General features: G+C 40.2%; 1 protein-coding gene across 1 annotated transcript; it reads left to right on the plus strand.

Moving 5' to 3' along the window:
- The first annotated feature begins 5,847 nt into the window (after positions 1-5,847).
- LOC139161805 (three prime repair exonuclease 2-like) lies at positions 5,848-11,536 on the plus strand. Its single transcript, XM_070741410.1, has 2 exons — positions 5,848-5,938; positions 8,652-11,536. The coding sequence occupies exon 2, from the start codon at positions 8,654-8,656 to the stop codon at positions 9,347-9,349; it is 696 nt and encodes a 231-aa protein (XP_070597511.1). The 5' UTR covers positions 5,848-5,938; positions 8,652-8,653; the 3' UTR covers positions 9,350-11,536.
- Positions 11,537-12,351: the final 815 nt, after the last annotated feature.

Genomic DNA, 12,351 nt, shown 5'->3' on the forward strand with positions numbered 1-12,351 from the left:
GTTCTGAGGCGAGGCGGAATCCCTCGGATGTTAATGAGGGTAATAACAACAACAACAACAACAATAATAATAATAATAATTAACCCCGCCGGAGATCAAGCTCTGCCTATCTCAGATCCTTAGATGGGGCTCCATAAGTTGATTAAAAAATGCCAAACCCAGTGCAAACATCTGGCTGGCTGACTGGCCAACCATACTAGAAGTTAGAATGTATGTGGCAAAATAAATAAGGACATCACAGATTGTAATAGAATATTCTTTTATTGGTCGAATGTGATTAAATACACAAATGTACAAATACACAAATATATATACCACCAATACATTCTTGACAAATAATAATAATAATACAATAACGATAATAATAATTTATTAGATTTGTATGTTGCCCCTCTCCGAGGACTCGGAGCAGCGGCTCACAACAAGTAAAAGCATATAATTATTAATAATAATAATAATAATAATAATAATAATATATTAGATTTGTATGCCGCCACTCTCCAAGGACTTGGAGCGGCTCACAACAAGCATCATATACAAATCCAATATTAAAACATTTTAAAAACCCTTATTAAAAAACAATCATACAACCCAAACACACCATACACAAACCCAAACAGCTAAGGATATATCAAATCAAACAAATAAATAAAATAAATAAATTTTGCCTCCGGTGCATAAGGTGATAAGCTCTCAGCCTACCTACAACCAACAAAGTACAGTAATACCAGTAATTGTAAAATACCAATAGGAGAAGATAATAGGAAAGTTCAGAAAGAATAGTAAAGGCAGCTTTATAGTAAATGTCCTTAGTTAGGCATAAGATAGTGCTGTGAGAATTAGGTTTTTAATAGAGGGGTGGCATGAGGGGAAAAACTGTCTTTGTGTCTAGTTCCTCTGCCATGCAAATTCCGGCAGAGGTGCCCTGAGGGGAGGAGTTGTAACAGTTTATGTCCAGGATCTGAGAGGTCTATATATAGGTGAAACTCAAAAAATTAGAATATCCTGCAAACGTTCATTTATTTCAGTAGTGCAACTTAAAAGGTGAGACGTAGTATATGACAGAGAGACTCATTATATGCAAGGCAAGATATTTCAAGCCATGTTTTATCATAATTGTGATGATTGTCGGGTGCAGCTCATGAAAACCTCAAATCCACTATTTCAGAAAATTAGAATATTACGTACGATCAATAAAAAGAAGGATTGTACATAGAACAATATCGGACATCTGAAAAGTATACTGCTCAAAAAAATAAAGAAAACACTCAAATAAGTCATCCTAGATCTGAATGAATGAAATATTCTCATTGAATATTTTGTTTTGTACAAAGTTGAATGTGCACAACAGTATGTGAAATTGATTGTCGATCAGTGTTGCTTCCCAAGTGGACAGTTTGATTTCACAAATGTTTGATTTACTTGGAGTTATATTGTGTTGTTTAAGTGTTCCCTTTATTTTTTTGAGCAGTGCATAAGCATGCATATGTATTCAGTACATGGTTTGGGCCCTTTTTGCAGTAATTACTGCCTCAATGTGGCGTGGCATGGACACTATCAGCCTGTGGCATTGCTGAGGTGTTCAATAGTGCTTCAATAGTGGCCTTCAGCTCTTTTACATTGTTCGCAACGATGGGCTCTTATGAGTATGGTCAAGTATGCACAACCGGTAGAAAAAAATTGATTTCTTTTTTCTTTTTTCCCCTTCTGGGCTCTGGGTATGTTTTTCCTATTGCAGTAAATGAGGTTGAATGTGCATAATTTTATAAGAGCTCTCTCTGTGTGTACATAGTTTATATAGTAGATAATGTATATTTTGTGTGCCTATGTGTAATATGTATGTACACATATGGCATATATAGAGATAAGTAAATAGTATATTTTGGATGTTCAGCAATAGTAAATAGATAGGGAAATTGTATCTCTTTGAGGCAAGGAGAGGCTAGCCACCCTAACCCAAACCCTTGACATGAGTGATGTCAAGTTGGCCACCTTTAAGCCAGTCACGTGACCTTTAAGCCACCCTGGTCACATGATTGTCAAGCCACTCCCCCTGGTCATGTGGTGTGTAAGCCACACCCAAAAATTTGCAGGCCTTCACTGATTGTTCAATCTCATATCTCTCATCTTCCTCTTGGCAATGCCCCATTGATTCTCTATGGGGTTCAGGTCAGGTGAGTTTGCTGGCCAATCAAACACAATAATCCTATGGTCATTAAACCAGGATTTGGTGCTTTTGGCAGTGTGGGCAGATACCAGGTCCTGCTGGAAAATTGAAGTCAACATCCCCATAAAGCTCATCTGCAGAAGGAAACATGAAGTGCTTTAAAATCTCTCAGTAGAAGGCTGCGTTGACCCTGAACTTAATGAAGCACAGTGGACCAACATTAGATGATATGGCTCCCCAAATCAACACAAATTGTGGAAACTTCGCACTAGAATTCAAGCGTCTTTCTGTTTGTTCCTCTCCATTCTTCCTCCATATTCTGGGTCCTTGGTTTCCAAATGAGATGCAGAGATTTCCATAGTCTGTGTTGATTTGGGGAGACATATCATATGCTGGTGTTGGTCCACTGTGCTTCATTATATCCAGGCCAGACAGCTAGAAGCCAATACTGATAATATCTCAGGTCTTTGGGGAGGATTCAATAGGTGGACAAAAATGCTAAATCCAGTCTTAACATTTGATTGACAGTGTGACCAATCATAATGATATAACTGACCTGAAATAATGCAGCCAAATCATACACACTGATTAAAGGGCATGATTGAGCATTTATTTATTTTTGTGTGGTTTTTATTGTTTGTGTTTTTATTATTGTGGTTAGCCACCCAGAGTTACATTTAGACCTCATAACCAATTGTTTAGCAACCGTTCAAAGTTACGACACATTAAAAAAGCCTTACAACTTGTTCCTGTGTTTACAACTATTGCCGCATCCCACTCCAGTCACTTGAACAAAATTCAGAATTGGCATGTATTTAAAATGATTGCAAGACACTGCAGTGTAATGTCACGTGAATTGCCATTTGCAATCTTCCCGATGACTTCCAACAAGCATGGTCAATGGGGGAAGCCAGATTCTGCCAATAGTGCTGGAGATCCTGAAAGCTATGCAATACTTTTGGGTGCATCAGTATATCAATCTGGTACCTATATAATTATACTCAATCAAACTCTGAAGGACCTGTTTGGAATTGATTCTAGGTTCTACAACAAAATAGAATAGAATAGAATTCTTTATTGGCCAAGTGTGATTGGATATAGAAGGAATGTGTCTTTGGTGCATATAGTCTACTAAAGAATCTACTGGATTCTTTTACATGTCTATTAGCAAATAAGTTCAAATCTTGATGAGAATAATCTACTTGAAGCTTCATTCACCTCAGCAAGATTTTCATAGTAATGTACTTAGATTTGCATGATTTTGTTTTGTTTTGATCTATCCAGTTTATAATGCATTTCCCCAACCTTTATAAACGATAAGTCTGAAGAGGGTAGAGCAAGTGAAATGTGCAATATGTAAAATCTTGGGCTAAAATAAAATTTGTGATATAATTAAATTAGCAGGAGGTTTTTCTCCTTGGTTTTGGGTATGACTGAAATATTTCAGCTGCTCTTTGCTTGCATCATTTTAATAAATAAGCAAGCTGTACCTACCTTCCCCATCCTACTGTCCTACTGTTCTCTTTTATCATTACTTTGTACTTATGTTTATACAAACGACTACTATCTTATACATGTTTGACAAATAAATAAAATACACGTAAATAAATAAAGTTGCCTAGCAAACATTGATTTAATCACACGTTACACCTAATCAGTTCAATGAATTTCCCCCAACTTAATTATGGTTTAGGTTTAGGTTTATTGGATTTATATGCCGCCCCTCTCTGCAAACTTGGGGCGGCTCACAACAATAATAAAAAACAGTACAGTACACAATACCAAATCCAATGCCCACCCATCCAGTTCCAATTTAAATTAATAATCTCATAAAAAACAGTATATATAAAAAACAGGCACACAGTCAATCAATCAACAAAACAACATGGGCAAGGGGGAGGTGTTTTAGTTCCCCCATGCCTGACGGCAAAGGTGGGTCTTAAGGAGTTTACGAAAGGCAGGGAGGGTGGGGGCAATCCTAATCTCAGGGGGGAGCTGGTTCCAGAGGGTCGGGGCCCCCACAGAGAAGGCTCTTCCCCTGGGTCCCGCCAGACAACATTGTTTAGTCGACGGGACCCGGAGAAGGCCAACTCTGTGGGACCTAACCGGTCGCTGGGATTCGTGCGGCAGGAGGCGGACCCGAAGATATTCTGGTCCGGTGCCATGAAGGGCTTTATAGGTCATAACCAACACTTTGAATTGTGACCAGAAACTGATCGGCAGCCAATCCAGACTGCGGAGTGTTGGAGTGATATGGCCATACTTGGAGAAGCCCATAATTGCTCTCGCAGCTGCATTCTGCACGATCTGAAGTTTCCGAACACTTTTCAAAGGTAGCCCCATGTAGAGAGCGTTACAGTAGTCGAGCCTCGAGGTGATGAGGGCATGAGTGACTGTGAGCAATGACTCCCGGTCCAAATAGGGCCGCAACTGGCGCACCAGGCGAACGCCCCCCTTGCCACAGCTGAAAGGTGTTTTTCTAATGTGAGCTGTGGATCGAGGAGGACGCCCAAGTTGCGGACCCTCTCTGAGGGGGTCAATAATTCCCCCCCCAGGGTAATGGACGGACAGATAGAATTGTCCTTGGGAGGCAAAACCCACAGCCACTCTGTCTTGTCTGGGTTGAGTTTGAGTTTGTTGACACCCATCCAGGCCCCAACAGCCTCCAAGCACCGGCACATCACTTCCACTGCTTCGTTGACTGGACATGGGGTGTAGATGTACAACTGGGTATCATCGGCATATTGATGATACCTCACCCCATGCCCTTGGATGATCTCACCCATGTAGATATTAAATAGCAGGGGGGAGAGGACCGACCCCTGAGGCACCCCACAAGGGAGAAACCTCGGGGTCGACCTCTGACCCCCCACTAACACCGACTGCGACCGACCGGAGAGGTAGGAGGAGAACCACTGAAGAACAGTGCCTCCCACTCCCAACCCCTCCAGCCGGCGCAGAAGGATACCATGGTCAATGGTATCGAAAGCCGCTGAGAGGTCAAGGAGCACCAGGACAGAGGACAAGCCCCTGTCCCGGGCCCGCCAGAAATCATCCATCAACGCGACCAATTATGTTGGGCCTGTATCTCCCAGAATGTCCAGACAACATGGGGAAAGTTTATATTACTTTCTAAAGAAAAGCAAATGTTGATAGAGTTACCAGATGTCTTGGGAACCACAAGAAAGCCCTGTTTGCACAGCTCAGGGCCCTTAATCTGCGCCAGGAAGTTTCAAGTATCTGAGTGTAACGCTCTATACGGCCACGCGGTGGCAGCAAAGACAAAACCTTTTTTAATCCCTTGCTGTCATTTTATGGTCGTCCAGAATTTTATGGACCAGATCAAGTAAGCAGGCAGCCCTAAAACCTTCCTCCTCCTCCTCTGCTGGCACCGGCTATGAATCCAGCCAAATATTGCAAACGGAGCTAAGGCACTACGGGATTAGTTGCGTCATCCTCCATGCGTCTAGTCTCAAAATGGGTCCTTGCCATTTGACGGCCTGGAGGAAGGAGAAGCCGCATCCCTTCCAAAAGCTCTCGGCGGACAAAGGGAGGCCGAATTGTACAAGAACGCCTTCCATTGAGCAGAAAAGACTACATCTCCCATCAGACTCTGGGGAAAGACTTGCCCTTCCCATTTCGTTCGCCCCACCCACTGGCCGCTTGTCCAGGACTTGCCCGGGCGTGCCGCTTTCAGTTTCTCTAGAGAGCGAGCGAGGGAGCCCGGAGTTCAAGCGTGTCCTGCTTCTGCACCTGGGGAATCGCGGTGAGGTGAGCTACGTCTCTCTCCTGTCCATTTCCAGCCTGTGAGCCGGGGTGATGTTTTGCCTTATTCGGGAGAGAAGGAAAAGGCGCTCTCCCCTTTGCATTTGGGCCCCCTTCCGTGCGTTTGCAAAGCGAGGGGTCGAAGTGGCGCCGGACAGGCGCTGTCTCAAGCCACCGGGCACCCTTCTCCCCCAGTTTATTGCAGGAGGAAAGAAAGCCGGGTCGTCTCTGAGGGTGAAAATCAGGAGGACTCTGGTGGCCCCTCTTAACGACTGACAACACTGTGTTAAAAGCATCCGCTTTGGCGGACTGCGATTTAGTTCATCGGATGCCGAGTGTGCGAGGGTGATGTGGGGTTTATAATAAATTTAGACTTGTATACCGCTTCACAGTGCTTTACATCCCTCTCTAAGCGGTTTACAGAGAGTCAGCCTATTGCCCCCAACAATCTGGGTCCTCATTTTACCCACCTTGGAAGGATGGGAGGCTGAGTCAACCTCGAGCCTGCTGAGATTCGATCTGCCAAACTGCTGGCAGCCGGTGATCAGCGGAAGTAGCTTGCAGTACTGCACTCAAACCACAGCACCACCGATTTGGGGAGGAGGGGAGAAATGGGTGGTTAGGTAGGTGCAGGATATATGAGAGAGGGGGTTGCAGATATCTCACCAGTTAATAAGTGTGACATGTTATAAACTCATTGTATTGGTTGAGTCCTTCTGAGGTTGCCTGGAAACGTTTGTAAGTTGGCTAACTTTGATGTCTGCTAGGAAGGATCCAAGAAAGCTGGAATGCTTTGATATAACACAGTTCTGGTTTTGAGTCTGATATCAAACCTTTTCTCCATTAATTATTTTGCACAAACTTTACCCTATCTGGCCTATTTAAGAAACTCAGAGGGACATTGGTGACAGATGTCATATTGGAGGAATTCACATTATTTACCCTGATTGAGAGATTAACAGGTTAATGGAAATAGTTTTTATGGCTTGAAAATGCTTTTCTGGACCAGTCCTGCAAGCTAGAGTATTTGTAAAAGTACAACACAAACCTGAGGACTTCTCACTTATTGTTTGCCTCACCCTTTAGAATCCAGATTTATCTTGTTTTGAACAAGATTTATTGATTTATTGTCTACCTTTCTATTCAAAGGAGTGCTGATAATTCCCATTTGAGTCATTGACAATTGACAATGGCATATTGTAAACAATTGATTGTGAAACTTACATTGGTCAATCTAAATGACCAGTCTTCTGGCAGTGAGAACAATTTAAACAGGTCACTTCTGGAAGTTGCGAGTGCTCCAAAACTATTTTCAAGAATAGACCGGGCAGTTATTTGTCCAGAATGATACAGGATTTTCTAGCCCTATTATTCCATGTTCTGTGTTTTAAATTATGGTATATTAATAGAATTCTGATAATATGAGAGAAGAAGAAAATTTATTTTTCTGTACTGTAATTTTATAAATTTTTGTTTCCTGAGTTTTATCCACTCCACTTATTTTTAACTCCACATTTTTGTTATTCACTATATAAAATCATAATCTAACATTTTTCTTGCTCATCCTGTAATGCCTGTAAAGGGGAATATTTGGACTCTCAGGTGCAACTTGTATCTTTAGGACAAAAGAAGGCAGCTTGCAACCTGGCCTGCAAATTATTACAACCTTTTTTTCATGGCCTTAGAAGTTGCTTAGTTCACAACTAGTGTCATGATTTTCCATTACAAAAACATACAAAATCTGATGTAAAGTTTGGGGGAAACACAGGACTTTTGAAATCTCACCTCCGCTTTAGGAAACATAAAGTACGTAGAACAATGCTATTTGGTACATTTTCCTTCTGTAATTTTAAAAAAAAATAGAGGTAGCTTGGTCCTGTCCATTGGCGTGTACAGAGCCTTGGAAATAAAAATACTCAAAAAAATATTTCAAAACTGCAAAATAAGCAACTTTATAATTCTCGTGTAGACATAGCAGGATGAAACAGCAAGATTCACTTCCTTTATGAAATGTAGAGGAGGAATAACATTTATTTGGCTATGTATGCAATTTTAAAAACAACCTCAAGTTCTAGTCCAGAGAGGACATTCCTGTCCTATAGTGGTTGACATCCTGGATTTGTGGTTATGGAGTTGAACCCAGTTTGAGGCTGACTTCAGGCATGAAAGCTCTCTGGGTGATTTGAGGTCAGTGTCCCTCCCTCAGTCTAACCTACTTCACCCAGTTGTTGTGAAGGAAATTGATAGAGGAAGTGATGTGTGTCCATCACCCGTGAGTCCTGGAGGAAAGGCAAGGTGGAAAGCTAACCAATCACAAAATTCTAGGCATCTTGGTTTAGAGCAAAGAATATTAAGGTCATGTGAGGCAACATGGACTGTTTTGTCAAAATGCGACATGAATATGAGTTTCTCCTTCCTTACAGGAAGATCATTAGCAACATGAAACTATGATTTTCTCTTAAAGGGAAATCTCATTTGTACAATTGAACGACATTCCTCTTCCGTGTGCCAAACTTTGGAGCATTATTCATTAATATGAACAACTGAGTGTGAGGTGTGTCTTTTCATGTGATGACGATAGTAGCCAGGGACACTTTATGGCACTTGGGAATACAACCCATGCAGGTTCTTGGTGGATGAAGCCATGCTTGATAAAGCCACATAATTGTTGTTGTTAAGAGTGATTCTAACACACTTTGTCTTTTTTTTTGTGTGTCAGCCATGACAGAACCTTGGAACTACTACCAAACGTTTGTTTTCCTTGATATTGAGTCCACCGGGTTGCCCAGGCACCAACCTCGCATAGCGGAGCTGTGCCTCTTCGCCGTTCACCAATCATCCCTGCAACCCTCTCCATGGAGGAAAGAACCACAACTCCCTCGCATCATAGACAAGCTGACCCTCTGTGTCAACCCCCAAAAACCTTTCACTCTGGAAGCCCAGGATATAACTGGGCTCAGTAACCAAGAACTAGAACAGAACTGCAAGCCGGAAATCAACCGTTCTTTGATGGAGACCCTGAAAGGATTTTTAGACCGGCAAGCTCGCCCCATTTGCTTAGTGGCCCACAATGGTCTCCGCTTCGACTTTCCCCTGCTGCGCAAAGAACTCTGGGAAATAGGCGCCGACCTGCCTATAGATACAGGATGCCTTGACACATTGCAGGCATTGAAGGATGTGATTGGAGGGCCAAACATGAGCTACAAGCTCGGAAATCTCTACCAGCACTTCTACAGAGAGGAACCAGCCAGAGCCCACACAGCTGAAGGAGATGTGCTTACTCTTCTCCTCGTTTTTCTTGCTAAGGCCGTTCAGCTGAAGCATTGGGCAGCCCGTTATGGTCAGAAGTGGGCGGAGATTCGACCTATGGATTTCCCCCATGCAAACTTATTTGACAAAATAAATAAACTAAAATAAGTAAATAAATAAAGATTCGGATCTCTAGAGGCCAAAAATTATCCTATCTATGCCTGTCTTCCATTAGACTGAACCATGATTTTTAAATGAGGATTTTTTGAATAAACCATACTTTATAAACTTGTTATTGACCAACCAAGCTCTTTTTCTTTCCTGGATGTAGAAAACCACAGAGACAACCATGGAGAAGATATACTGTGGTAGTTACAAAAATGTGATTTAAGCCTGGAACAGGACGAGAACACTAGAAGGAAACTCAATCTGGTTCCGCCTAAACTTTCTTTGGTATATGAGGGAGAGAGACAAGGAAGGAAAATGCAGTTAACTTTCAGTGTTTTAATACTAATATACCTGTATCAATAAATTACAAGTGCCAGTAAATCTTGTGGACTCTGCTACCTGATCTGGACTTAAAAAGGGCGACACTTGGGATCATGTGGCAAATGTCTGATCCTGGAAGAAGATACAATTGTTTTAATAAGTGGCCAACCCATGCTGTATAAGGTCCCAATGAAATTTTGCTCTTCAAATTCTAGAAATTCCTTTTAATTTGCACATTTATGGAGTTGTCTACTTCTATTTCAGATTTTCATCATTACTTTTGAGCATAATGTACATGGTTGCTATACGGCTAAAATGCAAATATGTGTGTTTTAGTTTCTCAGCCAACTTTTCCTATTTTAAAAAGAAAGGGATTCACCAGAAGATACGGATTTAAACCTACTTTGAGATGGATTTGAATTTTGCAAATATTTGGAAGGGAACTTCAGGAATCCTTTTTATGTGCACTGAAGGAAAATTAATTATTGGTGATAAGAAGAAGCAGCTTTAGATAACAAATCTACCACTAGAGTTCCATTATTTATTGAAACTGGGTTAAATTGGGTTAGGCGTTATGGAGAATTACATTTGAAATGTGGGTGTGGTGTTAACAGTCTTTCCATTAAAGATCCTTGAGGATTTGAATCATTTATATTTGCTCTGGATACAAATGCCAGTTTCCCTCCCTACACAATGTATCCTGAAGCAAGGTTGTTAATATAAGTGCTTGTTCCTCAATTACTTTGCATTGGCATCCTTCAGTCTCGAAAGACCATGGTATCATACTCTGGATTCCTCAATTACTACATGTCTTATATTAGTAACAAAACTTTTACAAATATCTGGAAGATGCCAGGTTGGAGATGAATAAAGTTGGCTTAGCTTACAATCATGAACTGAAAAGCTTGTTTTAGAATCGTGGCTTTAATATGTACGTGGGTGAGACCAAATTTGAACTGGGCACTTTTTGTTATTTCAGCCACCATTGCTATCAGAAGGCCTTGATGTTCTGCTATTGTTTAGCATTGTGATATATAACTATTGATGAACATGGAAGTAGCATTTTTAAATTCTTTTGGCATAAGGAAGTAATTTCCTAGCACACTACTTATTTAAACTCCCACACGCTTGCAAAAACTGATGAAAAAAATTCCTAAGTAAACAAACGTGTTCTAGGAAGAACTTCCTGTTACTTATCTATCTATCTCTTAATTATCAGTTACATTTGATGGATTGTTTTCTTATTCTCCTATTTTTAAATCCCCTTTTATTTGATATATGCATAGTTATGTAAAAAAACTGAAAAAAAAGACTGAAAAAAAAAGAGAAACATTTCCTCTCCTGTGCTGGAAGATGCAGCTTTGTTGCTATTGTCTCCAAATGTGTGGGATGCACCTCCTTGGATGCTAAGTCAAAAATAGGAATGATTTTTCAAGCTGATTTTATTATAAACAAATACATTATTTTTATAAATGATTAAATTAAAGCTCATACAATAAATTGGTCCCCAAATCATGCAAAGCTGTGCACCTTTCAACTATCACTGATTGAATTGTACACCATGAAGGAAAAAAAATGGCTTTTTACCTGTGAAACTTTCCTCAAATTATATAGTGGCACTCCAATTTGTTCTGACTTTTAATAGAATTTGATTTAATAGATGAATCAATCTGGATAATAAACTATGGATTTTGAAATGAATTACCAATTTCCTAGTTAACCTAAGGGTTTGTTTGACTCTCTGTATCTCAAAAATTGGTGATTCTTTAGAATTATTATGTAGTATGAAAATTGCTTATGGTACTTTAATGTTTTCAATATACTGCTGGAGAGAATAAATGAATGAAAGTACATATTTCATGTAAACTTGCGTATGGAGTTTTCTTAATACAGTACAGCAGCATTTGCCAAACTTTTTTCTTCATTCACTAAAATTACTTTTGAAAAATCCCTTTTTACCCAACGTTGATAAAATGTTTTAAGTCCACTTAAATGTTCCTTTTTACCTAAAGAAAAAAAGTTTTACCTAATTTAGGGGAATTTATCCAAGTTTGGGAGGCACTGCAATACATTATTACACTTTCAAACTGAATGCAGAAGTTCTATTTTAGTACCTTTGAATTGGCCTGCAGTGGGAAAAACACTTCGACATTGTGAAATAACTATGGGGAAATGCTGAAGTACTAAAGCTCATTTTCAACAAACTTCCTGCTTGAAGAAATTATTCACACAGTTGTAGGAACACAACAAAATTGCTAAGAAAATTAGGAGAGATATATACCAAAATCTATTGTTATGGTGTTCGGTCAGTTAGATTGGATCATCACTTATTGCCTACCTTTCAATTGCCATATGAGAATAAAACAAGTCCCATTTATGTTTTAAGAATTTCTCTGGACTAGAGAAATTTGTTTTCTTTAGGAAAAGTTTGTGATTGATTTTTCCAACTGAGATTATTGCAGTGAAAGATACGATTTATAGACCACCTATTCTGAAATTTTCTCCCTCAAGTGCTGAGAACCTACTTTAGCTATATGCTACCATGTACTAGGTCAGGGGGTTACAAGCTTAGCAACTTTTAAGACTTGTGGACTTCAACTTCCAGAATTCCCCAGCCAGCAGAATTCTGGGAGTTGAAGTCCACAAGTCTTAAAGTTGCCAGGTTTAATGACCCTGGTACT

This window comes from Erythrolamprus reginae, chromosome 2 (genome assembly GCF_031021105.1).
Source record: "Erythrolamprus reginae isolate rEryReg1 chromosome 2, rEryReg1.hap1, whole genome shotgun sequence".
Taxonomy (NCBI): Eukaryota; Metazoa; Chordata; class Lepidosauria; order Squamata; family Dipsadidae; genus Erythrolamprus; species Erythrolamprus reginae.

Coding starts and splice junctions, on each gene's coding strand:
- LOC139161805 (XM_070741410.1), top strand. CDS start 8,654: ATGACAGAACCTTGGAACTACTACCAAACGTTTGTTTTCCTTGATATT.